General features: G+C 50.0%; 1 protein-coding gene across 2 annotated transcripts in view; it reads right to left on the bottom strand.

Moving 5' to 3' along the window:
* The window catches only part of gli3 (GLI family zinc finger 3), a 56,820-nt gene that overhangs the window by 10,211 nt on the left and 18,612 nt on the right, over positions 1 to 27,997 (bottom strand). Inside the window, exons 3-8 of one of the 2 annotated variants that reach the window (XM_061265839.1) lie at positions 21,845 to 22,066; positions 14,181 to 14,286; positions 5,656 to 5,867; positions 4,021 to 4,197; positions 1,546 to 1,747; positions 215 to 449 (exon numbers count right to left, since the gene is read on the bottom strand). In XM_061265839.1, the coding sequence (XP_061121823.1) occupies positions 215 to 449; positions 1,546 to 1,747; positions 4,021 to 4,197; positions 5,656 to 5,867; positions 14,181 to 14,286; positions 21,845 to 22,066 (1,154 nt within the window). The remainder of the gene's footprint in view (positions 1 to 214; positions 450 to 1,545; positions 1,748 to 4,020; positions 4,198 to 5,655; positions 5,868 to 14,180; positions 14,287 to 21,844; positions 22,067 to 27,997) is intronic. The other variant, XM_061265840.1, reaches the window with a different exon arrangement.

The raw sequence follows: 27,997 nt of genomic DNA, 5'->3' as shown, positions 1-27,997 counted from the left end.
GCACGCTGTACTTGAATACAAGTACAGATACAGAAGTTCCATTTCTTCCGCGGCTGTTTTTATTTAGCATTACATTGCTGCTTATGAAAACATGACAGCAAGAAATGGTGGCGGTCAGGTGTCATATTCTTCCTTTTATAAGGACTGCAACGTGCTTGAAAACAAACACACAATTCCCATTTGTCAAGTTGGCAGAGCTGCCCCTTTCTCTGACCTGCGAAGAGTCGCCCGAGATGGCCGAACGCTCGGCGGCGGCCAGCCCGGCGGCGGCTGCGGCTGCGGCAGCGAAGCCAGAAACGGGCCTCTGGGTAGCGAAGGCCGGCGTCGGGTGGATGAGCGGCGGGCTGTGGCCGAAGGCGGAACCCGCCAAACCTGGCTGGCGGCCCATCAGCTGTTGGTGCATATGTAGGGCCACCGGCGTGGGCGGGTAGGCGAAGCTCAACGCCGGGCTAGCCGCAAGCAGACACACACACAAACAACAAGTCACAATTGTTCAGATGAGAAGTAAACGGAAATAACAAAGTGGCATCATTCCAGTGATGGCTCACTCGGCAGAGTGCCTCTGCTGCTCGACCCCACCCCCACCCACCAGCACCCCGAGGACAATCTGACAGAAGACGAGGTTGCGCTAATGCCGGAACCAGCTGGCCCGGCGGCGAAGCTTTAGTGGCGGCGGCGACATGCTCGGAGCGGGCGACGATTTGCACGATAAATAAAAAGTGTGAAATTGAGCTTGGTTCATCAAAGCCTTGCAAAAACAGGAAGGTTGATTTCAAGTGCAAAGTTAGAATTCACTGGGGGGAAAAAAACAGTCAGGTGACTTTTATACAGTACTTCTGTTCTAGTCGCTCTACCTGGTGGTGCAGATGAAGGTTTTGAATTGAACTCAAAATCAAAATGTCCAAAGAGTATCGGTGTCAAGACTCCGTGTGGGTGAGCATTTCTCTGGCGGCTGGCGTCAGTCACCCCAGCGGACGGACGGGCGGCCGAGGAAAAGAAGATAGCGAGCAGCGGGGGAAAGATCCATGGCCGCACCCGTGGCCATTGATCAGCGATCCGCGCAGGGAGCCTGATCAATCACGCCGCCGACTCGGACCGCCATCCAGATGACAGGACCCAAATAGGCCGAGGCGGCGCGCCCGTGACTGATATGACAAGCACGCGGGCCCCCAAATGCGTCTCAGCACATCGATTTTCCTCCACGCCCGTAATAAGATCGGCAGACTTATGAACCGCTGAGAGAGCGAGCCGTCACAATGAATGGTCACCCACAACATTCGACACTCTTCGACGCCGACATGAGGAAATCTTTTGTCGTCCGTTTCTGAAAAAGTGTCTGTGAGCGAGCCCTCGCGGAATTCTGCCCCACTGTGATGTCACAACAGAGCGAGTTTACACAGCGAGGTTCTCCGCCTAGTGAGACCATGACATTGAGTGTGGCGTCCCACAGGGGTCTATACCGGAGCCATAATTCATTTTGGGCTATCAACTTGAATTGAAGCGTTTGATGTTTACTCATCGTAGAGTGATTGGTGACAGGTTTACCTGATGGCTCCGGCCGACAGGTGTCCGTAGGATCCGCTGGTGGAAGAGCTGGAGCGCGAATTGTTGAGCATGGTGACCAGCGAGTTGGGCGAGTTGCGGATCATGGTCTGCAGGTCGAAGCTGTGCTCCGACAGCGGCGAGATGGGCAGCGGTCGCTTCCTGCTGGGCCGCGACGGCAGCCTGGGGCTCGAGAAGCGAGAACCTGCGAGAAGGACCGAAAAGCTCATTGCGAGTCCGGAAAAGAACTTTGAGCACTACAAAAGTTTTCCAGATGACATCTTTGTCAATCACGCAACAAAAGCGATGGCGTGACTGAGTGCTCGGCTGTCACTTGATGCACTGCTTGCATTTCACGCCGAAGAAAACAAGCCTTTCATGTCGGGCCGAATGCTCCGACGGTGTATGCTAATACGTCTCCCGGTCCAATTTGACTCCTCATTCAGATGCAATCAAGAAAAAAAAAAAAATGGTTTGAATGGGTAAAAAAAAAAGGCGGCAAAAGGCGGCCGCCATTCTCTGCGCACACGCACAAAGAGCCACGGGTGGAGATTAAAACATGACTTTTGTTGTCTTTTCACACGGCGATGTCACAAACAAGACAGGGAACAACAGTGGTTGGGGGGCGGAGGGAATGAAGGGGGGGGGGCAATGAAGGGATGCGGCACTGTGACACAATGACTTTGTGACTCAAGACTCGCAAATAAAACATTTCGGCTTGTTTCATAAAAGGCAAACAAAAAGGGCTTACGCAGTCTAAATCACCCCCCCCCCCCCTCGCACGCACACACAGCCACCCCCGTATTTACGTCCCCCACAACAATCCATCCATCTCCCAAATGTAAATGCTCCGTCTCTTCAGTTGACACATCCAACGATTACAGAACGCTCCATTCACATGTTAATCAGCGCGTGTGTGTGTGTGTGTGTGCGCACGTGTGTGTGTCAAAACTGTTGTGGCGGGTTTGTACATAAGGGTTTAAGCAAAGCAACAACTACCTTTACATAAACAAACATAGAGAAAGTATTGCCAAGTCTACGATTACGAAGCCCTTTCCACAACAAATCCTCAAACTGATCATCAAACTTGCTCCGCCCACATTTGAGAGCATCGTCCATCAATCAAGGGACTCATTTGGGCAAATTTGTTAATCGGAGTTTGGTAACACACTCACCTTTAAATATGGCCCCAAAAGACTGATTCAAAACAAAATGGCCGACTTCCTGTTCAATTTCTAACATGAAAAATCCATATGGGTCTGGCGCTAATTTTTGGAGGTTCCCAAAAAGATTTCCAAGAACACGCACATCGATTCTTCGGGGTCCCTGAAAGTGATGTCTTGATTTTTATTTGTCCGCTTCCCACCACGGTTGACGTCGGCATACCTGTTTGGTAAGTTTTTGGAGGCTCTGTCAGTCCGCTATCGGAATCCTTGCGCGGCCAAAGAAATTAATGAGGCGGCGCATAAGTGGGCCGGCTGTCCATAAATCAAGAGGAAATTAGAGGGACAGTTGTGCTTCGGGGGGCCGGGACGCCCCTCTCTCTCTGTCCCGGCGTGAGGCCGATTCATCATTTGAGCGGCGCGCTAATAAACATCAGTCCCGAGAGGCCTTTCTATCCCGGGCGCCAGCCTAGCCCAACATGCGGAAAAGTCTCCTTCACCATCTTGAAACATCTTCAGAATGAATAGCATGAGCTGTCTTCACACTGGGTCTTTAAATCCTATTGATATTTTGTAATTTAGCGCTTTTGATACAATTAGCTTTAGCACGATGCTTGTTTGTGTTCATTTTTTCGACTGACTAATTGGCTAGCAAACCTGAATTCAAACATTTACTTGTGATGATGAGAGAAAGTAGGTTCTAATCGACCACAAATCGGGCAATGAATCCAATCGCGCTATTATCCGAGAATTTTGGCACTAATTAGGCAGTGGGAACTGAGCCTGTGAAAAGCGCTACGAGGCTAACAGGCCCATTGTTTCTTTAGCACAGCTCACACTGTCGCTAATTACGCTCCAAAAGTCACCTTCGTCCAGATTATCACGGAAAGCCTCCTAATGGAGTCCATTCTGTTGGTATTTTAGCTGCCGATGAATTTTTAGCCGCCGATGATCACAAGCCGCTTTTAAGTAAAGAGCAGCGCACGGCCGCTAAAACGTGCCCCTAATTGTTTTGTTTCACTCCATTAATCTTAAAACGTGACAAAGAAGAAAGGATTTCCCCCCGTGATGAATGGCGGGACACTCCAATAGGCGCTTAACAGCAATTAATTTCCCGATAGCCGCGCAAACTTTGTTGACTTTTAATTAGTTTGTCGGCAAGACGACGAGGCGCGGCCCCGACCTCGCCCCGCTTCTTATTTAGCTAAGCATCAAGCGTCAGCTTTTTTTTTTTAAAAAGGGACTATCTTGTAAATTTTAGTGATATTTCATCGTGCAAAAGAATTTTCAGATGGTGTCTGGGTTTTGCACTTACTGTCCATGGCCTGCAGGTACTCCATGTGCAGGGCGCCAGCGGCGCTCGCCCCGGCCGAGGTCACGGATGGGAGCAAGTCGGCCGCGTAAGGGCTGCGGTGGCCCGCCAGCAGCGCCATCTGATGGTAGTATTCGGAAGGCGTCAGGCCAGCATGGGGGGCTGCACACACACAAGTTCCTGTTGAAAATGCGTCAAACTGAAATTGAAAACACTTGGAAAGAATTTTGTAATGCACCGTTTGATTTTTTATCTTATATGGTCATGCAGCAGGTCCAACTGACCCATCTGACCCGGTTTTGAGATGTTGATCTTTTTTTTTGACGTCGAGTGTTTTCGTTGGCACGTGTAGCTAGCTATCTGCCGCGCGCAGATAGGCAAGCGGCGAAACAAAAGGCCTAAACCTTGGCCGCACGCAGCAGCGCTGGATATCCCGCCTTCATTCCGCCTTCGCCTTCATTCGCCGAGTCCTTCCCCCTCATTATGGCGTTCCATAAGTCCTTCAACGGTTGCCTAAAAATAAACATCTGGCGCTGGTGGCTTTTCCTTATGCAAATATTCCCTGAAAGAAGACGGCGGGTTTGGATGCGAAGATGGAATGTGTTCAGAACCACAGACCCCCCCCCCCCCACACTCTCTCCAGAAAAGACGCGATGAGGAGATTTCCTGCATGCGATTGGCAGCATAAGTGGGGGGGGGGGGGGTTAGCTAAATTAATTTGATCTGGGTATTATATCCTTGTTAGAAGTGGGGAGTTTGTCGATTGTCTGAGCGGTTCCACCCGAGCTTTGCATTTGCATTGAGCCGTAATGTGGCCCATTCAGAAGGACGCATGTGTGCGTGCTGCACTGAGAAAGAGAAGAAGGAGAGCTTTGCTTGGCTTTCTAAAGAAGGAACGCTGGCATCCTAGTGCCATCCTGGGGGCATCTTGCGCGTGTGTGTGTGTGTTTGTTCTTGGGCACTTTTACTGTTGATGGAACACACAATGAGCGAACGGAGGATCCCACCCACTTTTAAAGCTCCATTAGATGCCGTTCAGTCATTCATCAGCGCTCAAATGCTCCTTTTTAAGTGTCCAATAAGAAGGCGACTTGCCACGGATGAGTTAATTAACCAGAGCGCTGATTAAAAGAGCTAATTAGTGTACAGATCAAGAGCATAGAGGGGGGAAATTAAAGTGAGACTCATCAAGAACTAAAACCCAAAGAGGGTGTACCTAATGAAGTGGTGTCATTTGCACACGCACAAACAGATGCAAACAAATCAAAATAATGAATTCAAAATTTTCACATTCAAATATGGCGTCTATCAAATGTAAACATATTTTCATCAAAGACTTATTACAGATCCCGCCTTCCCCTCCCCTGCTGTGGTGGAACAGTAAGTGACCCTGCTGGTCTTGGACATGACTCACAGATCAAAAGGATTAGCCTCCTGAGCCACCCCCCCACCACCCCCCCATCACATGACCCTCATCAGCCGGATAGCATCTGAGCGAGCCCCTGGGTCTTAATAGAGACGGATCTGCTTGCCTCTCACCCGCCAGGAAATAGCCTGATCCCAGCAATCGGGTGCGTCCTGATCAAAGCTGACTAATCAATGGCAGCGATTACCAGACATTTTTTTTTCAGTTCTCACCATCGGCGGGGCTGAGGCCTCTGGTGGCCGACAGCACGGAGATGGACGGGCTGGCCAGGGGCTGCAGGGAACGCAGGTAGTCCATGTAGGGGTTGATGTACGGGTGCGACGAGTGGAAGGGAGACTCGGCCCCCACCGAAGGGTTGCGCTGCGGCGAGATGCGGATGAGGGAGATGTCCGAGAAGGCCGGACTGCCCGCCAGCGCCGGAGGCCTGCGGGGAGGGGAACAAAATCAGTCATCAACTTTGAAACATGTGATCAGTCCAATAATGAGCACTTCCACGGAACTTATTCTCTTCATCTTTTCTGATGTGTGCAATAAAAGCGGACAAAAAGTTTCTGCCGTCTCCATTCTTGTAATTGGCTAGGAGGGGTAGGAAACTTCCTAATGACGGCCTTCATCACAAAGGCCTCCCCCCCTCGAGGACGAGGAGAAATCCACATATCACTCGCACATTAACGGGTTGAGAGATTAGACCGAATTAGCCCCTCCGCATCTCCCCCTCTTCGCTTCCTCCTCCCAGCAGACCCTCGTACGCTGTGACCAAAGACCCCAGGAGGAAGCGAGAAGAAGCGAGGGAGGGGTGAGTGAGCGAGCGGCCAGACATGGCCGAAGAGTTTGTCTCGCCGTGACCTTGAGCCTCGAAGGGGGGCGAGCGGAACGGCCCAATTACGACCTCCGCCCCGTCCCCTGATCCCCCCGTCGGCCCTCCGCTCCACAGCTAATGAAAGAGCTCAGGCCCGGGGCCAATAATGAGCCCAGCACACATTATTAAAGGTCGCGCACACACACACTTGAACACACGCTCACTGCTAACAGCGCCTTTCTTTAATTAGCCCAAAGGGTCTGCTGGAGTGCGTTCAAGGCTTGAGTGTGTGATGACATGTCTCACACACATCAACACTAAAGTTGTACTTTGATCCCGTTTTTTTTTTTTTAATCATTTCATTCCACAAAGCTTAATGCTAACATCAGATAGCATCAATATCGCAGCGCTAAAAAAAACAGACACAATATGTAACAGTCATACAGGGAATTCTTGATCCTCTGCAAAGAAGGACGAATATTAGTGCCGTACTGATGAGCTCAGAGGAGTCATCACCTGCAAAGTCCAATATAAGAGCGAACCGACCGAACTGTCCGGTATCGTGGATGAAGCCAACGTGTCACTTTTCCCACACCTTCACAAAGATCTACGCGGCCTTCCCCCAAAGTCCCCCCGATGATGCGTGCAAGGAAAGGGTTAGTAACGCACATGTGGAATCCATTTCCTTCCCCGCGGCTCAAAGCGGCGTCTTTTTACGACGAGGCATGTTAACACGCGGGGCGGCCACAGGATGTTGTTTTATTCCCGCTCCTGCTCGACTGGATGTGCCAGGGTATAAATATGCCGCCGGGAGATGTTTGAGGCTTTTTTTTTTTTTTCCTCCACAGTGTCCAAGCGAGACTCGTCTTGTGCTTGGAAAGCGAGGTCGCGTCAACGCAGACACTTTTTTTTTGTCGTTTGCTTGACGGCTTCATTCGGACACTGAAGGTATCATTGTGGCGGTGGCGGCTGCTAGACCGGGCCGGACCGGTGTTGACACAGCGGTCTGCAACAACAGGAAGTGCGCCACGTCGGAATACCTCTGCACCACAAAGAAACACAGTCTTGATTTACAAGCGGCGCAGCTTTGATTGGACTTTTTTTTTTCTTCGTTCTACCGCAGCCAAACGTGCCGAGGCCCTGGCCAGGATGATGCTGGGAGTTGCTGGGCACCCGGACCAAATATGCAACCCTGATGGGTGGGGAGCCCTCTCCGCCGAACATCAAAGGCCTCAGCTGGAAGGGGGCGGGGTCAGGCTTTCTACTCAAGGTCCCGTAGAGTTCAGAACACCAACCCGATTGGACACTTTAACTGCCATCGTTGCTATTTTTACATTTTTTCAGAGGAGGTGCGTACGTATGACCCAAATGTGGATCGTCGGCTTTTGACAGATTTCCATTCTAGTTTTTGAACTTCCCATTGCCGGGCGTTTTTTTTTTTTTTACATGCTGCAATCAGAGCTCATTCCAGCCAACGAGATAAGAACAAAACAAGTCTACTGAGGAAACATGAAAGAGAAATTACACAAAATGCCCGCAACCCCCTCCCACCCACCCCGGAACTATCAAACGAATCAGGGAACAATCCACATCTTTTTACAAGCACTGCTTGGAAGGTTCCACTTTGATGAATTTCCACTGTTGTCCTTGCAGGGGGGCACCATGGCGAGTCACTCGCATGACTTGTTTGGCACATTTCTTTTTACACCAGTGACCTTCCTGACACCACTCAACTATTTTAAGGGAAACTTTAAAGCATGCATGAGGGGTAAAATTCTTTTTTTGTCACGGTCTTTCTATCTTGCAGAAATGTGAGGACGGTCCGCCCCCCCTGGGTTCAACCGAAGAGCTCGACTTTTCTGGCCGCAAACTAGCGGGTAGGATTGTTGTGTTTACAGGTGAGGGCAAGGTGAGAGTCTAAGCGGCAGCGGAATTAGCTGTCAGTGTTTTGACTTCCTGCGGCTCGCCCCGGGCTAGCGGGCCGCTTCACAACAAAAACAGGAAGGAAGCGCATCCATCTTTTCTTTTGCGCGCAGGGGGCTCACCCAGCGCCTGCAGCTAAAGACCCCGCTCCCCCTCCAAACTCCAACCCCTGACCCCCACACACGAGCGTGTCAGGCGAGCGAAATCGGCGTGGTTCCGTGACTCAACCCCGCATGATAGCGCCCCCTCCCTCCCTTTCAATCCGCCGCATCACAGAGCGGCCGCGTGGTCGGGCCTGAAGTCGTCACAAACAATAGCGCGCGCGCCACAAGACGGCACAAACGCGCCGCCGGAGACGCGTAATCCTTCGGATTGATCTGAGCTGAATCATAGCAAAAGCAGCAAGGGAACAAAGGCGAAGCATCAGGTATGAGACGGAAAGAATCTCGGCTTTTCCGCCATGAAATCCATCACTGGCTCTTAATACACACTTGGCGGCATTAGTGCGGAAGGATGGAGAAGCCCAACAAGCTCGGGCGCCAGTGGAGAAGCCAGCGAGCGGCCGGCCGACCGGCCTACTTTGCGGCGGCCATTTCATCCATCTTGTTGGACTAATAAAACGTCAAGCGGCGCCCCTTCATATTTCATCATGGCGCTCGCATCCGAGGCCCACGCGACGGGGCGGCGTTATGCAGAAAAACGCTAAACGGCTGCGGGAAAACTCAATCAATTTATGGTTATGCAGCAATTATGTTTTGGTTTCATTAGTGTGATCATTATTTACAATGATAATTACGTTCTATTCAGTTCACTTGAAATTTCACAAAAAACACTATTAGCAATTATGATGGATTAGATGTCAATATTTTAAATAAAAATAATTGAAGTAAAAAAAAAAAAAAAAAAGGACTTTTTTTTTAAGCTGCACTCCACTATATTATTTCACTCTATAAAACAAGAGTCTTTTTGCCATGAAGCGATCAGCTATCAGGAGGAACGGACGTCACATCTGATAAGACGGATAATTTTATACGCCGTAAAGTTATTTTGGCTGGTGTAAAAGGAGTGAAATTTGGAGGCGATAAAGAACGCCGCTGCTTGAGAGAGCGGATTTACGACGGCCCGCCTTCCTTTGGCCGGCTCTCCTTGCTCGCTGGCACTAAGTGGCCCCCGGAGTGGACTCGTCGGGTCTGGACGTCTCGATCAGACTAATGCAAAGTCCACGTTTGTGTTGTGGCGAGAAGAACGCTTCGTAGAGTTTCGCCATTTTTTTCCCCATAGATTTCACAACCGTATAGGCTAGTCGGAATTTAGAGCGCAGTACCACTTTGTGCCACAATATGCCTGGCAGCGCTGAGCTGGACTGCAAGACATGTTAAGAGGCCAGAAGAAGAGGCAAAGAAGGATCTCAACTTTAGATGTTCAAACAGAGTAGAGAAAACTGATCCTTGTGTGTATTGTTGGATGCTGTGTTTGTAAGCGTCGCAAGAGCCATGTGATTGGTTTACAAAGAAAAAAAAAAAAGGCCACACAGAGGACACACGCACGCACATGCACACACACACCTGCCTGTTATCAGGTCCCCTCAGACGCGTACCTCCTTTGTGCTCCACGGGGGAGCCGCAAATGGAGACCTCAAACATGAATGGCTGGGGACAAATGACTGCTGCTAAGAAACGCTAATCCGCTAACATGCTACAAACAAGGGATGAATATAGTCCCCTCTCCCCTCGCCTTTTGTTAATGTACTGAAATGACACGTTACTTGATACATTCACAGATTAAGAATAGAATAAATCACACGAGTCATTTAGAAAGTTAGCACAAGCTCTTTCGTTAAAGTTAAATTAAAATTTAGGTCAATTAGCTTTATTTAGACTTCATTAAAGTGAACGTAGCTGCTTTTGGAATGTGGAAAGAAAATAAACCTACACACCCCAGACTCAAACCCAGAATCTCAGACCTGCAAGGCAGACGTATTAACCACTGCTCTGGCCTTTTGGCTCTCCACTCCCGTCTGCAAAAACATCCCAGCGGAGTGCACGGAGCAGCCCATTTAGGGTCCTTAAAAAAAAAAAAAAACTTGCCGATATAATAAAGCAGCTTGAATCTATCTACCCCGTCTATTTATCTCCTTTCTCTGCTGCATTTTCACACAGTGCTGCATAACTTTCGGGATTTTTTTTTTTCCCGTCGCTCGAAAATTGAAGAGGCTTTATGTCAAATGCGGCTCAAGCCAGCCTCTCCATATCAAACAAACGCGGCGCGAAAAATTACCGCGGCGACGATAAGGCTGCCAGATAGAGCTCGGAGAGCCGGCGAGGACGAAGAAGAAGAGGAAGAGGAGGGGGAGGGAGGAGGAGGACAGTGAAAGGAAGTGACTCTACTCAATTATACTGCAAAATTGGTATGACTGAATATTTTTCATTCAGGTGACTGATAGTATCAGCCGGGCTGCAATGCAGATAAATAAAGGGAGGCTTCTGTCAAGAATAAACACCATTAATCATGAAGAGCCACTGCGTGACCGCCTATTCCCCCCCCCCACACACACACACACCCCAATCATCACCACAAACGCAGGGAGTGGGAAAGTCGAAAGGGAGGCGTCAACGGACGAGAGGTGACCCGCGACAAACGGAGAGGAAGATGAAGAAGCGTACGACGCATGTGTGACAGCGCCCCCTATGTGGCCGGAGATGATTGGACACGCGTGCTTAATTATGGCTGTGATTTATTACGCAATCCTTCTCTGGCTTGTAATATTTTATTCCCAGAACATTCCAATCTTACAACTTTTTTTTTTCTTTCTCCGTAACTTTGAACTTTTTCTTTGCATAGTTTTATGCAGACAGTCAATTGCTGAAGAAGACAAACATAAGCAAATATTTGAAAAACACGCATATTTTCTTTTTACGACAAAACTACACAAGGGCCTTTTGTCTTCCTATTGTTTTCCACTATGCATGTGTGTGTGTGCGCAAGTGTGTATTAGTGTGCACACGCTCAGCTTCATCCCATCTGGATGGGGGGCCGGGAGGGGGAGCTGGTTTGCGATAAGGCTGCGCTCTTTATGCTAAGCACCGCGCTGCTCCTCCATGCGCAGATTGGGCGCTCTGACAACAGTTTATGTAAATAACAAAACAGGGCCACATCCTTGAGAAACACAACACACACACAACAGAGGGCATTGTGTGTGAAAGTTAGCAATAAAACTTGGCGCAAAATATGCATTGTGGTGGAAAGTAGAGTCGATGCTAATTCCGAGATTCTTGATAACAGTGTCGTCACTCAGGCAGTCTCAAAGCAACATTATGCGAGTGTGTTAGCATAGCTTTGACTTAGCGCTTCTGACTTTGTCATAACGTTGCAAATGATATTGATGGCACACAATTGGGTCCAGTCTTTTATGGTCTCTGCGTGCATGAAATCCTCACGCAGCTGAACAAACACACACTCGAAAGAAATCCATAGCACACGCCCTGCCCTCGCCATCCAGACATGCAGAAAATAACTTCCTTTTTCGGACATCAGCGGGTGCAAAACCTGTCTTGAGAAAATAAATCTTCAAAATGCACCCAGTGGTTAGAATTCTTTGTCGGCGCACTAGACTTGCGAGGCCTTTTCAGTCTGGACTTTTTGGGGTCCAGGGCCCAATTTGTTATATCACGAGATGGTTTTGATGGCTTGCAGAGGAGCCCTACTTTGAGAGTCGCTGCTTTAATTGACTCATTTGGAGTAATCATCTCCTAAATCCACACAGAGTCAAAAGGCAGTCAATAAGAAGCTTTTGTTAGTGCTGTCCTCACAACAAGGGGCCCGGGGTCTCCCCACCATTGAGAACCGATGCCGATCATTGACTCCGCGCGAATACTTGCGATTGTTGCGACCGGTCGCTAGGTAACGGGGCCAAAGCTTGGCCGTGTTGTCCGAGGTTGGGCGATAAAAGCGGCGCCCCGGGCTGGAGAACCCCTCGCCCCCGGCACAAAAGCGACGGCGGGACCCCCGCCGATGGGTGTGCTCTTCAGCTGTGAACGTGTTGATTTTAGAATGAAACTGCTGCTTGTTGGAAAAGGCGGGTAAATTGTTACGGTCTACTTGACTGGAGCAACAGTTTGACGTGAAAGTGATACGCTTCAGCTCACTTCAACTTTTCGGATGATGGCAAGAGAATGAAATGAAGAAAACCACATTCTTAAGAAAGTCTGTTTAGCTTTATGCTAGCAAACAATGCGAAACTCCATAGAGCAGCTAACTATTCAACCTTGCAGCATTATAAGCCTTGAAGCGACAGCGATATGAATACAAACAGTGGAGCAACACATGTCGACAGACAATATACCAATACTCCCAGTCAAATACAGTACTTTTTATTCCTTTGGATAAAAATAAATACTTATATTACTGCAAATGCAAGTTTCTTAAACTTTACCCTTGTAAATTTACAAATCTACGTCTCTGGAGATGTCTATTAATGAACTGAGGATTTCAAGTCGAGCCCCATCCAGCACCACCCTTTCCAAGCCGTGGGCTTTAATATTCAATGGCATATTGTTACCTCCCCCTTCAGAAATTCATAAAGTAAACGATTAGCCTGTGTCTGTAATTGCGCTCCCCCTCGCCTAATCGTGGCAGAGAGGTAAGAAAGGGAGCTGAAAAACAAAGGACAGTTCATTTGTGATTTTCTCCGCTCATTTGAAGGCAAATTAAGTGTCAAACAGCTAATACGGAGCATATTTCATTTTATGAGCTTTTAATTCAATTCCGCCCGCCTCATAACGCCGGAGCCCGTTAGCCCGCGCCGCTAACGGCCGCGCCTCGTCCCAAAGCAGCGGCCATAAATAAACATGTTTCAATTAGGCCGTCACACTAATAGGATGCGATTGCGTTGCCGCGTTCAGACGGCGGATGAGGAAACAAGCGCGGCAGGTTGTTTGCGGCGGACTCGCGCGCCTGGCATATAAAAAAAAAAAAAAGTGGGGGACGCCGGGCTGGATTGATGGAAGCGCCGCGGGGTCCGACCCAAGTGTAATTACAGCCCATAATGAGAGGCTGCATGGGGAAGTACTGCAATAATAGCGCCCGTGTACTTAGCCACAGTTGGCACGGTGCTAATAACGATGAATTCCTCTCACCGAGGAGAACTTGTTTCAAACAATGCCATATTTCTCCGGGAGTCTGTCCTCGGGCCACGGGACGCATCCCAGAATGCATCGGCGCTTCAAGCGGAAATTTGGGATTTGATTGGGTTAATTGGGAATAGAGGAGCGCCGTACAGACGACCAAAAACCAAGTTTAGACGAGTTTATGGCGTCCAAGACTTTGTGCGAGCCGAGTGGTCGCGGCGGCAGATAACTTGTCCCCTCCTTAATTCGATTCTCGCTCGCCATCCTTCTCCCCCTGACGGATAACAAGCCAGCCAGCCTGTCTGTTGGCGCGCGTCCGTGTTTGCCGCCACGTGTTGGCCCCATTATCTCCGCATAAGCTAAATGCTAAATTATATTTGCCATTTTGTTTGCGCTGACACGGGGCATCAATCAGCTCCCCCCGAGAGGTGCGATGGGCTGGCGGAGGAGGGCGCATCAAAAATTCATTACGCTTAGCGGCACGGCGGCGAGGGGGAGATATGACGGCGTGAAGAGAAGGTGGAGGAGGACGAGGAAAGGGCGGGGGCTGATAATGATGAGGAATATCAAACATAATGCGGCCCAAGTAGCTGCCCTGTCCAATTTGTCCTCGTCGCGCGCTGATCGCTTCCTCCGTGTCCCAACAAACGCCGCAAGGACGACGAGGCGAGGCGAGCCGACACGGCGAATACAAATGACGCCTTGTTGCAGCGGGGGAGTGGAAATGTGTGATTAAAGGTGAGTGTAAGGTGGGGGGGGGGGCTTAAATACTCAAGACTGACCAGGCAGAATTCTTTCTCAGAGCTTTTCAAATACTTCGAGGGGGCATTTTTAAAACCTTCAAAAATGTCGGCGAGGTGATTGAGTGGTGTGGCGTGTCGCTACTTACACGTGGAGAGGCGGCACGGGCGACGGCTCGTAGATGTAGCGACCCTGCGCGTGCCTGTCGTCGATGGGCACCGGCGGGTGGAAGGCCGGGAAGAACTGAGGTGCGGCTGACAAAAAAAACAAAAGCACAGAAACTAAATGGACGCCACAGCAACAGGTGGCGCTATAACACCAAACTAGCAAAGTTGCACAAAAAATGCTTCACGAAGCTTCGTTAGTCCTGATTTAAAAAGCAAACTGTGGATACATTTCATTTTTTAATAAGTCATTTTTTTAGTCACCTACAAGACAAATTTGTTCACACACACACACACACACACAAAAGCACAGAAACTAAATGGACGCCACAGCAACAGGTGGCGCTATAACACCAAACTAGCAAAGTTGCACAAAAAATGCTTCACGAAGCTTCGTTAGTCCTGATTTAAAAAGCAAACTGTGGATACATTTCATTTTTTAATAAGTCATTTTTTTAGTCACCTACAAGACAAATTTGTTCACACACACACACACACACACACATAACTTACACTCACACCAGCGTGTTAAACGTGTGCTGGCACGCATGTGCGAACTGTCGGACAAGCTGCGACGAGCCTACGAATCACCGGGCGAGTCGGCTTGTCAAACTTGGAAGGAGTTCAACAGCAACAACAAGCGATGACATTCCACCTCGGCATTAAACACACACTCGCGCACCCGAGCGACTTCATTCACAGGCGGACACGTGTGACTTGAACGTTGCCAAGCCGCAGCGCCCCGAGGCAAAGCGCGTGTCAACATCTGCATACCTTCACGCGGCGAGGCTCTGATGTCATCCGTATGTTTGCTTTTTTAATATATACAAGTTGTGGGTACGTTTTTTATTTTGTCGGTGGGGGGGAACATCTGGCGGGGTACGTGCGGCGGCGCCATGGCAGATGGCCGACGGCTCAACAAGCGGCGCTTTATAAGAACGAGGGTGGGGGGGCGCTCAGGTTGGTTGACCACATCACTGTTGCAAACAGAGCCCACTCGGACAAATGTTTTGGGGCAGTCATTCTTAAAGCCTGATGCTCTGGCCTGCAATGCCAATTTGAGAGCATAACAAATGCCCCAAACTTAAGTGGACCGCATTACCCAGAATCCTGTGTTCCTCTCTCCACGCGTGCTGCGCCTGCGGCCCGTGTGGTTTATTTGAGTCGTGCTCCCGAGTTTACGTAAGCCGAGCTCTGTCTAAACAGAGCCGGCCGGCTGCCTCTTTCACGCCAGCGCAAACGTCCATTAGTGAGGCAAACAGCCATGTGTCACCGGGGGGGATGTACACACTGCAGGAGGGGGGCAAAGTGCTGGTGGGGGGGTGGGGTCTTCTGGATCCATCCTGCCATCCATCTCCACAGCTTCCTGTGGGGACTCTTCGGTGTTTACTTCAGGGCTTAACTGCTGCTGCTCTTCTGGATATTCTAAAGGAAGGCCATTTGAGGCCACAGATACAGCCAAGGGGAGGGGGAGGGGGGGCTAGCTTAAGCCCAAACGCTGAAAACATGGTTTTGATCCAGATTTTTCATCATCATCCAAACGTTTCCTCCTAATGACCCTGATGTCACTTTGTGCAGCGACACTGTTTTTTTTTTTGTTCTTCTCTCATTTTTCTCATTAAGACCCGATTACAAGCGGGTTTTAACGAAAAGGCAATTAAAGGCAAACTTTGTCGAGGCTCATTAATTTCCACACACCGAAATATAAGTGGGCTTCTAATTGCCTCGTCTTTTATTGGACACTTGAATACTGTCAAAAGAATATGAGGATCAAACCTAAACCATTACTTTTTATTTTTCTTTGCCGTCGTTACCTTGCAGTCTCTTTTTAGCGTGCGATTTCTTTTCAACGTTTCCCAACCTTTATCGCACCAAAGCACATCTTTTACATTCCAAAAGTTCATGCCTTGTCTATAAATCACTTTGATGCAAAGAAACTGAAAAGTTTTCGTCTCTATCGGTGATTGACAAATTACCGCAAATCGTGCACCGGCTCCCTCTAGTGGTATGGAAAAGAATCACAAAATAAAAGTTTGCATTATCAACTTTGTTGAAAATTTATGACCTAACTCTAACCTTTATCATACATTTTGAAATGTTATTTTTCAAACATTTATTCCGCTACACCTTTGATTGCGCAATACATTTTAAATAAGTGCATATATTTTTCCTTTCCTGTATGTAAGCACAGTGTTAATCTCCTTTTTTTCCCCAGAGAGGAGACTCAGTGAACCGAGTAACCGCTCGTAAATCTCAGTCAGGTTTTCATAAACAATTTCCAATGGCAGTCTGTCGTCGTCAAGTCAGCCCGCGGCCGGGTTTACGCTCTCGGCGAGCGCACAAAGAGCCTCTGACGGATTGCGCGGGGCGGAGGGAGCTAATGTGGAACATATGAAGCTTGACGCCGACACGTTTTATGATGCCACCTCGCTCGGGACGCCTGAGCTCACCGCCGAGGCACGCCTGCCGTGAATCGGGCCCCACGGCTGCGCTTCCACCGCACCAAATTACTATGCTGGAACTGCACGAGGTAGGAGAACTAAACTTCGGACTTAAAACGACAACCACTCTGAAACCACAAGGCGACTCCACTAAAAGTGTAACAAAACTACAACTGCGTTCAAACTACAGACAAAATTTTAACTAGCAGCGTCGCAGAAACAAGTCTCGGACTCACTGAGAACTCGACTGGTGTTGAACTTGAAGCGAGATGGCGCTGTGAGGAGGATATCCCATAATCCACCCCCCAAAAGTTTCAAAATAGATGAAAAGCAAGCCTGTGGAAGGGGCCCCAAATCCACGGCCTTAACGCAGAGCTGTGATTAAGTTTGGAGGTAAACGTTTGGAGTTAATATCAGGTTTGTGCGCCGCCTTCTCGACCGACTCATCCCAGCTGTCACTCATCCGGCGCTCAAATTATACGGAACGCCGTCGCTGTTTTCCAACACGTACAGATGCTTGTGATGTTTCACTACAAGATGGTAGTTCAGGATCTTTTTTCTTTTGCGCGGGTTTGCGCAATAAGTCGTCCCACCCACTTTTTGGATTTTACCTAATGACCTGGATTGTTTCAGGTCCAAGCACCTAATTAGTGAATAAACAGAGGAGCCCGGTCTTGCTAGAGAGAGGAACTCAACATGCGTGACAGCACCAACCCGCCCCCCTCCCTTCCCCACCGAGTCTATCCCAGAGTGGATCAGGGAGTGCGGGTTATTTCAGCGGGCCTGTGGGGAGCGCCAATCTATCTCCCACATTTGCTGAATTTCTCCAGATTGGGATAAGCTGGGGGGGAGCCGAACAAAGCGCTATGCGCCGGCCTCTCCACCCAAACCACCCCCCCTTGCCGTCCTCCCCCTCTCAAGCTAAGAGAGATTCACACAGCAGTTTAGTAGCTAGAAAAAAAAAGTGCAGGCCTGCACACCTCCCCCCACCCACCAGAGTCTTTATCTCCCTGAGATCCCCCCCCACCAGAACGCCGATATGTCTCCGACACAAGGAGAGTTGATTTAAACCTCAAGTTAACTCACCAGCGTCGGGCGACGTCTATCTTAGTTCCACCCTCGCGGGGATTTATTTGGCCCCCTTCCGACATTCTGCGTTACTGCTGAGCGACAAAGAAGCCAAGGCCGCTATTTTGTCGACGGGCTCCGTAAACGCGGGCCGGAATCTTTCAAAATAAAGACCGGGAACTATAAACTCGACTCCCTCAAAACTAAAGTAGAACTCCAGCTGCTCTCACGTCTGGAAGCTAATCGCTTGTTTTCGCACCGTCCTCCAAAACGAAGCCAAAGTTGTAATCCATTTAGCACAACCCGTCAACCGCGTCCATCCCGGAATAATCCGCCAACACTGGAAGGTGCTATCAAGGGAACCGGGAGGGAAGTGAGGAAGAAGTGAAGGGGGAACTTGCGTCACAGTGATTTTTGGCCTCTTTGTCACGCAGGTGGCGCTCTGGGCTTCCCCGCCGCCGCCCTCGGGCCCGGCCGTAGAAACCTCGGAGAGGATTAAGCGGCGGAGCTTTAATGAGAGCCGAGCGGTTGCCGGGGCCGGGGCGCCGCTTCCCGAAGGTCCGTCCTGGCGGCCCCTGTGCCGCCGGCGGCGGAGCCACATCAAAGGGAGAAGCCAAAGAGGCTGAGGGGGTGGGACGGAAGGGAAGGTGCCCCGCTCGGAAGAATCTCTTATCACCTCCTGAGAGGATGCTGCTCTGCGCTGAGAGATTGTCTGGAGCTGCCACCTGTCTCAGGCATCTTTGAAGGCGAGACGGCAGCGTGTGATGGGCCTGACCTCCTTGCGCTCCCTCCCCCGTTCTTTTATGTCTCTCTTCATTTTGGCCTTTGTTACTCACACCTCCCCACACTTGAGCGCGCCACCTCCGCTGCCGATTTCTCGTCGGAGAGCTTTTAATGGTCCTGCGCCGAAGATAGAAATCAGAACAGCGCAGCATCATGAATCTATCGTTCAGCTGACAGCTCCGCTATAGAAAGCGAGCATTATTTTTTGTAGCTCATGGCAGGCGAGTTTGCTTCATCATAGAATTGTAATCAAACCAAACTAAAAGTTTACTTATTATATTTGTTCGCCAACTGCAATGTACTTTTGGAAGTTCAACTTTCTGTCCAAGGCTTTACATATTGCGCAAGTTCAGCATGTTTTTGAATCTCATTAGAAGCGAAAGTCGTACCCCGCTGAGTTGATGTTAGCTTATCTTATGTAGCTGTAGAGAGAAAAAAAAACGATAACATGAGCAATGGGCCTGAATGAACCAACACACGCAGACACCATAATCCCGCTAATAAGGAGGCTAGCCGGCCAATAATCAAATTGTTATTGTTGTCAAGATGCCGCAAATCCTGCTTTTAAGCCTTTGCGACATCAGCGGAATGTTTTGTCCGTGCGCGATTAAGAAAACGAGGAAGTTGGGGAAAAAAAAGAAAGAAGCGCTACGGCGGCGCTGCGACAGATGTTGCCGCGCTGATACCAAACGCTCTTCTTTGAACGTGCTAAATTCCCTGGAAATTTGGCTTCGTTCTCCTTCGGCCTCTTCGCGTTTAATCTCGTCATTGTTAACGAGACGCGCCGTTATTTCTCCAGACCGGGTCACGTGACTTGAAGATGTTCAGAACTCTTAAATAGTGCATACAAAGAGGAACTCGCATGGCAGATTGGGCGATGCGGCTAATAAGCTGTAAAAAGGGGGTGATGTGATGATCCCTGGTGTGCCGGACCACCGGGACCCCCGTGTTGTTCTGTCCTGATGAAAGGCGTCAGCCGCGGATGGAAGGCGTCCCTTCGCTTCGCCTGCGGCACGCCCGAGGCTGCCGCCGCTTCTCAATGATACCGAGGGAACGCGCCTCGCCGCAACATTCGAGGCGTCGTGAAGACATACATTTAGCCTGTGCCTCGGCACCTCGGGCTTTCTTTGAAGGCACGCCGGCCCAAGTGGGTCGCTTCAAAGCCCCGTCCTAAACTAGAACGACACGTGAACTATGGTAGAACTAGAAGGACACCAAATTTCTTCCTTTCATGTCTTCAGACCCTTTTTTGAAACCACGGAAGGTCGCTTGTCAGGTTCTCCGAGGGGTCACTCCTTGGTTTTCTAACCTCCCTCCCCTCCCGTCGAAAAAAACATAGACCCACACTTGAAGATAAATGAAAATGTCTTGCGCAGTCCACATGAAACGGAGCACTGTAATTACTTGTCGGCACGGCGAGCCCGTTGTCGTGCCGATCACGTTCGGCGGCGGTGACAGCCGGCTCGCTCAGTTCACTGGTCAGCTGCATTTTGATATTGAGACGGATGCGTGGAGGGCCGGACGGACGTCGGACGGCTGGACGTGCTACGGCTCAGCGAAGCCCGAGATCAGCTCGCCGCAGCAGTTTTGCGACCGATCGACCTCCCCTGACCTCTGTTCCTCTCTTTTACGGATCCTTGAGTGATCCAGGTATTAGTCAGCTGACACCACACTCAACTACACTAAACTGCAACATAATAGAATGGAACTCTAAAGACGTTCAGCTCCATTTTGATATCGAAATATATGCGCTACAGCTCAGCGGATTTGTGACCCTGGTGACCTCCTTTCCCCGCCGATCCAGGTAGTAGTCACCTCCGTCCGGGCTCAGTGGACAGGATTAGCGAGGATACTCGCGAATGGGAATCCGGCGGCCGCGAGAACCACGGCCGCGCAGCCTCAGGCTTAGCCGGGGCTCAGATTGTGCCATCAGTCAAGGACAACGAGGCTTTTGTACGAGGGCCCAAAGGCGGCCATCACCACGCTGTAAAAAAAGTCACTTTGCCAAGCGAATTCTTAAGCGGGGAGATTTGAACTTTTTCACCGCCGCGTTTTCAGCAGCCGTTTTAACATTTGCAACAAATCCGTGGCCTGAAAAGAAAGAATGGGCTTTGTCTTCCATCTTGGCAAAAGAGGGCCCCCATGTTTAAGAGAGGCCCACTTTTAAAGAAGACGACGACTGTTGCTGGACGGCTGACCGGCTAATCGGCGCAGAATGTAAACAGATGTCGCATTCACACTTAAAGACAATTAGCGTCTTGAAAAACAAACAGCCGCCTCTCTCATTAATCCCCGGCGCAATCCCTTCCTCCTTATCCCCGGCGCCAAAAGCCTCGGTACATTAGAAGCGATGCCGACTCTTATCCGGTGCGTTTGCTCAAGAAAAGCGGCTAAGACGCGAGCATCGGCACGATTAGCTAACGCTAACAATAGGGGCCATGTTTGCTTCGCGGCTCCTCTTGTGTTGCGCTCAAGTGGGTGGAAAGCCCAAAAGTAAACACGGGCCGAGGCCAAGGACGATCACGCGACTGGCTGAATGAAGACAAGCTGCCGGGCCGGCCGTGTTCTTTTCTTCTTATTCTTGCCGCCAGGTGCATGCGGAGGCTGCAGGTGCCGTCGCGTTTTGGCGCCGACACGGGCCAGAAACCATGCTAAGCCGATTTATGAGCTTGCGTGTTATTGTGTAGGGCCTTCTCCATCACTTGTACACACCTGGAATGAATTAGAGGAGGTGAGACTTCATGTTACGGCCCCGCCCCCTCCCCTCCCTTTACTTGCGGAATTCCTGCTACTCAAACGAGAAGTGGCAGTGTTGCTGACTTTAGGCCAGGATGGAACGGCCCCCATCGTCAGTGCGCTTTACCTTCACTAAATAGAGTTACACTTGGCGGTCGGGCTCCGCTGGACTTTTCATTAGCAATCGGCCGGAACCGCTTTTCCGAGCCGATTGATGGCAAAGTCGAGAGGCAATTAGCCTCCTAATCAGACTCGTGCTAACCCAATCATCTCGCCGCCGTCCACCTTTGCTTCAGATTATCTCCACCATCTCACATTAAGCCTGCTTGGCGGATCTCACAGTTGCGGTGTGTGTGTGTGTGGGGGGGGGGGCAGTGTTAGTTGACATCGGGCCGTTTGAAGTGCGAGTTGATGAGAGCGGGCTCGGCGTTTAGGCGGACCGCCTTAATGAGGGAATTAAGCAGGCGCGCTGGCCATACCAACGCCGCCTGCAACCGCCACGTTGCCTCTCACACTCGAAGCGCTCTCATGAAACATTCTCACATACTTGTGAAGAGAAAAAAAAAACCCGGGTGCACACACTACAGGAATGTTCCCGCGCTCAAAAGAAAATTTCTTACGGTAGTGCGCGTCCAGGTAGCCGTTGCGAGGGTCCATGGCGAAGAGAGTCCCCCGGTAGGGCAGGGTGTGTTCGGCCAGGTGTGGCAGCGAGCCGTGCAGCTCCTTCTTGAGCGGCGAGGGCCGCTCCTCGGTGGACGTGGAGGGCTCCTCGCTGGCGCCGCGCTCCGTGATGAGGGCGTTGCGCCTCTCGCGGTGGTACGGCGGGCCCGAGCTCTCGTCCTCTGCCAAAAACAGCACAAGAACTTCGTTAGGAACGACGTAGCCTTTCACGATTGAGGCGCTAAACATTCAGCCCTCAAAAATGCAATGTGGTTGGCAAATTGTCTTGTCATTTGTCTTTCTGGTTGCAAAAAAAATCAATAAATAAAGACACAGATTTTCCTCACCTGCAAGTGAGACTTTTTATCACCAGTGCAAACATGCGTATGAGTAAAAGCTTTTCAAAACGTAAGGATTTCCCAGAAGTCTGCTCTTAAATTCAGCTTTTTTTCCCCCTCCTTCATAAATCCCACGGAGAGAGCAAGAGAGGCTTCTCGACCGCATTCCAAGCTGCCCATTAAACAGCGTCATGGGTTGTATCAAGCGCTCCCCTCCCTCGCCATCCCCCCCGTTGGACTGCTCTTAAACTAAATCTCTCATCCGCTGTCTGACGGAGAAATTGGGAGGCGCGGGATCTCTGGGGGGGGGGGAGGGCGCTTCCTGGCACGTCGGCTAAAGAAGGGGATAAACGTCGAGTTGAGTTCAAGGGCTGAGCTCAGCCGAGAAAGACGCGGCCTTTGACCTTTGAACTGGCAAGGGGGTAGGGGGACGCAAAGTCAGCCAGCCAACCGAGAGGAGTTTTATCCTTCCTCTTGTTTTTGTTTCTTTGCTACAATGTCAATATGAGCCGCTTAATTATACAATAGAATGAGAAAGCAACAAAAAATGGCAATTGGAAGGTTGAATGTTGGTTTTGTGGCCAGTCCTAATCCAGGCTTGTTATTTAGTCATAAAACAAATACAACGAAAATGAAGCAGCAGAAGGAGCCACTTTGAGAATCTCTGCTCAAACTTTTCAAAGTTTGGTCACTTTGACTCAAACGTCCCTTTTCAAATGTTTGGTCTGCAAAAAGCCCCTTGGACGTGTCTCTAGAATTGGCTAGTTGACAGCCTTTTAACTGCTACGAGTCCATTTATAAAACATCAGAAAAATAAGATCATAAATATGTGCAGTGCTCCAGTCAGCTCGCACCTCCTCACATGTTGACGTCAGAGACGTTTTTTTTTTTTTAGCAGGGCGCTCCCGGCCTCCACTATTTTCCAGCCCGTGTCGGCGGCGGCGGCTGAACCCGATTCCCGAAATCCCTTTATGTTAATATTGCGCTTTGCAAGAGCCAGACCTATTAATCCAGCTCGAGAGCGTATAAATGCCATTATTCCCTTAATAAGATCACGGGCTGTGCCGTATGGGATTAAATGCTTAGATCATAACTGACGCTGTCATTTCCTGCGGATGAGGGCGGCTCGCTCCTCTCTCAGCCTGTCAGTTCCGCGTTAAAGGATCCCCGCAATTTGCAGCCGTCACGGAATAAGAGCGGGCGCATTTCCGGCCGCCCCCCCCCCCCCTTAAATCTCGCCTCCTCAACGGGGCTCTCTTAAGGAAGCGCTCGTTCGTGTGGCCTGCTTCGTTGCTCTTAATTGGCTGCTTGGAGGCTCAAGGTGGCCGTTCACAAACTTTTGACCACCTGGAAGATAGTTGGCCTGCCAAAAAATATACTACGAAAAAGATGGTATGGGGGGAAAAAAATGCCAGATTAGCTGGCTGATGTGAAAGCCCGTTTGGAGTTCCTCCTCCCGGTGAGGTCAAGCGACTAATGGCTCAATCACAGCGGTGTCACGAGCTCGCCGTGGCCCCCGCAGTCGTTGCCATGGCAAACCCGGGGTGGGGGGGTTCATCAATGTCCCATACGGCACCTTAAGGGGCTTCAAACCAAACACTTGGAGGCTCAATTGACTCCTGCGTGGACACGAGAACAACAAGAAGTGGAAGAAGAAGCTTTTGTCTTCCGCTTTCAAAATAACTTTTCCCTTTCTCATGTTTTATTTGCCTGGTTTTTTTTCCCATGGTCGCCGCATCCAACCGTCTGTCGGTTCTGTTCGGACCAGCGCAAAAGCAGCAGGCAGGGCCTCCGCAGACCAAAAAATAAGAAATAGCAGAACTATCCCGCGCTCTCTCTCTCTCTGTGGTGCTTGAATTTCTTAACATCTTTTCAAAAAGCGGTTAAATGCCTGCAGGCGAGAGGAAGAAACAAGCTAATGGTGGATGGGGAGCGCTGAACAAATTTCAGAGGCCTTTCCTGCTCGCGTTTGAGCTTGAAAGCGCACTGGCGCCTTTCAACTGTTCAAAGTCCTCCTTCCTCCTGCAGTGTCACTGAAGGATTTGAAAAGAAGGTAATTGTGATCGCTGCCGTCCTGATCAGAGCGCGCGCCCCGCCTTTAGTAGTAGAAAGGTACGGGCGCACTGCTGCGCCATTCTTCCCCGAACCCTTTTTAGCGGAGCTGCTCAATACCTGCGACCCGCTCATTAAAGTCGTCAAAATCCCAAATGTCGCCCTCTTGTCTGTGCCGCTATTGTCAGAACAGGCCACAAACCTTCGGGAGTGGATGCCAGGACTTTAAACGAGTGGCCGTGACTTACCTTGGTGCCATTGAGCGACACGGCCAAAAACGGAGGTGATTATTATAAATATTTTAAATGAAGTTTTTTGTTGAACACCGAGAAGTAAACATTGGAAATTAAAAATCAAAATCAAATTTATTATTATTTTTTATATATTTTTAAATATTTGTTGTATATTTGTATATATTTATATATTTTTAAAATATTTTTAATATATTTGTCATTGTTATTATTGAATTGTAATCCATCGTGTGAAATGCCATGGGCTAACTAAAATCAGCGGAGATGTCGCGGGAATTATAATGTTTCAAACAATGCCACACAAAGGTACGCAACTCTTAAAAAAAAAAAAGTTTGTCTGTCTGAAATGTTAGCAAGGTGAAAATGCCCGATATAGCAAGGGAGCGAAGGCGGAACAGTGATATAGTGAGGGAATACTGATTGGACCAATGAAGTGGCACTCCAATCATTCAGAGAAACCTTAAAAACGTTTTTTTTTTTGCCCCGCGTCAAAGGCAGAGGTGAAAAAATAAGAACGGCTCCTTCCTCCACATGCTAATCCGTCTTTCACTCTCAAGCATCCGATTTGCCCTCCGGCCTCAACTCTTGTCAGTCTCCGAGGCCGGGACGTGCACGTTTCACCGGGTGCACAAAGGCCCACTCCAAAAAAAAAAAGACCCCCCCCTTCCCCCAAACCTCCGCCAACTCTCCTCCAACCCCCAGCCAGCGTCTTTTGTGCAGCCCAAACATCAGAAGAGGTGTTGTTGTACCTCTGAGCCAAAGCCGGAGAGAAGCGGCGCTCCACCTTGCGCGCCTCAAAGACGCGCTTGTCAATGGCACAAACAGGTTTTGGCTGCACAGAGAGGAGACATGAAGCAAAATCGCACCAGCACTTGCTCTTCAAAGCTCATCTCCTCCTGTGCAATAATCTCTTGCTCCCCTTTCTTCCCTCCTCCTCCTCCTCCTCCTCCTCGCCTTTCTCTTGCAAATCAACTCCCGGGAAAGACTGTAGACTCTCCCCAATTAACAATGAGCAGGAGAACATTCCAGCAGCTGGCTGGAGTTTAATAAGAGCACCTCTCCAAGCCGCTTTGGCTGACGCGCCTGATTCCACGCAATCGACGCGCGGGATTCGCCGGCGATTAGCCGCCTGCCCGGAAGACTGGAAAAATCTGAGCGAGCCCAATGTAACTGCCGCGAGCGGGATTGAGATGACGGGTGACGTGCAAATGTGACTTACAAGGCAGGTGCTGCGAGATACCTAAGGGCCTTTTAGCAGGATGGTTCGAGTCCAGCTCACTGCCTCCGATCACAGAAGATTTAAAATTTGGATAGTTGAAACAGTGTCACAAAAACTTCTTTTTTTGCTCTCGGTGAGCATTTGCACCTGAATGAAACCTCTGTTCACATTGGCGAGCAGGGTGGAACCCGATCCGACTGTCAGCTCCGGCTCCTGGTTAGCAGTCTGCAAATGATTTCACACACCACAAATGCCTGCTTCAATATTCATCCACGCAAACTCAACAACTCCCACATCTCAATTTGGCTCTCCCTCAGCCCCACCCCCATTTCCCGCTACGCCAACCAGCGCAGGCTCTCTCTCTGCCGCCGGGGGTCTGCAGGGACGCCCCTCATGCCCACCGCCCCGGCCTCCGGGAGCTCAGCCTCCGGCAGCGGCGGCCACCGGGCCCCAGGGCCAGGGAGGGGCAAATCAAAGCCTGCCCGGCTCCTTCCGTCTTGCCGGCACTCACCTCAAATCAGGCTCACAGCGGGATTGTGTCATGCCAAGACTCCGCCGGCCCCCTCGGCCTCCCCCTTGTTCGCCCATCAGGGGCGCGGCGGCTGGAAACCCCACCAGCATGTCATCAGGACCACATTGTGATGGAGCAATGAGCAGGGGCCCGCTACAACTAAAAAGCCTGCCCCCCCACCCTTTTGACTGGGGATAGTTACGCAGCTTTTAAGACTGTTCACTGCAAGTACATCTTGGCCTACATTCTTGGGCGAATCAAACACCAAGAGGTAGGTGCATTTGATGGCAGCTTCAAAGCCAAAGATTCCATTAAACGCACCGGGCCAATCGGCTGCCGACGGTCACAAGTCGCCAGTGATGGGCTGTAACCTGTTACGCACTTCAAACTGTCCTCTGTAACAATGCCACATGATTGCACACCCATGTAACTTCTCCGGTACATTATTCTCACATACTGGATCCATATTCAGGTCTGAGACTTTGACCAAAAGGCACCTTGGCACACATTCTTAGGCCCCGAGGGTCCCGAATTAGCACCGACTGAGACGGTGGCTCGTCGTAGATCTGGGAAAGCTTCCCAGAATGCCAGCAGTGGGCCCGAAAGGCAGAATCTTACTTGCGACACACATGAGCCCGAGCGAGCCGGACCGGTCTGTGGCACTCCGATTAGCGCGGACCCGCCAAGAGAAATGGAACCGTGGCCAAAGCAAAGAAGTGGCGAGCCAACAGTTGGGATCCAGTCGAGAGGAGGGAAAAGAAATTTTAAAAAGCCACTCTGCACGACAGAGCAGCAAACGGTTCATTCACTTCGGCTTATTGCTTCAAAGTTTTTTTTAAACCTTTCACTCTCTGGGATAAGAGACCGGAAAAAAGAACTCAAAATAAAAAATGAAAAAAGTGAAACAAAAAATGTCAAACAGAGCTAATTGAGTGCACCCTGAAAGAGGCAGGAGGCGGTCGCTTAATGAGGCACCTGCCCGCTAGCCATTGACTAGCACATTAGCTTCTAACCAAGGCTAGCGGGCTAATTTAACTTTTGACATTTGATAGCTAAGGAATGAGGGGGATCAGCCATTTATCTGGAACAGGATTACTCCCCCTCGCTGTTGCCAGCTTCCCGTCCATCCATACGCACACACACACGCACACACACACCCTCTTGCGAGCGAAGCCCGGATTCATTAATTTTCCTCCTGCTAAGCACTTTATCAATGCCTGGCGCTGTTCCACCGTGGTCACTGCACGCCTTCCCGCCGTCCGCCGTGCTCTCGGAACTGCGACCCACACAGTAAGTGGGACATCGTCGAAGCACATTTTTGGAAGTTTGGAAACGCTCACAGTGGCATCTGCGGCGTGAAGCTCATTCTCTGGGACGGTAAAAAAAGAACGTCGAGTCGCTATTCTGGGTGATTCGAAAGGCGAGCTCTACACTAAATTCACAGTAGAAACAGTAAAAAAAAAGAAAAAAACTACAGAACCAAACAGAAGTCATGATATGTTTCCTTTAAGTGTAGCCAAGTGTCTGTACTCTGTCTAACAAAACTCGCGAGCACCTGGAAGTCAACAGAGGAAACCATGGCAGAGACTCGGCAAGATGGCGTCTAAATCAAAAACACACACTGGAAAGTTTGCACAGTGTTCAGTCTGGGGAACAGCGGCGCTATCGCTCACAAGAGGTGCGAGGAGCTCATTTGCATGGCGCATTAGTCTCAGTGAAAGGCCGAGTGGCTCCGTTACAAG

Source organism: Syngnathus typhle, linkage group LG19 (assembly GCF_033458585.1).
Source record: "Syngnathus typhle isolate RoL2023-S1 ecotype Sweden linkage group LG19, RoL_Styp_1.0, whole genome shotgun sequence".
NCBI classification, from domain to species: Eukaryota; Metazoa; Chordata; class Actinopteri; order Syngnathiformes; family Syngnathidae; genus Syngnathus; species Syngnathus typhle.
This window is presented reverse-complemented; position numbering and strand designations above follow the sequence as displayed.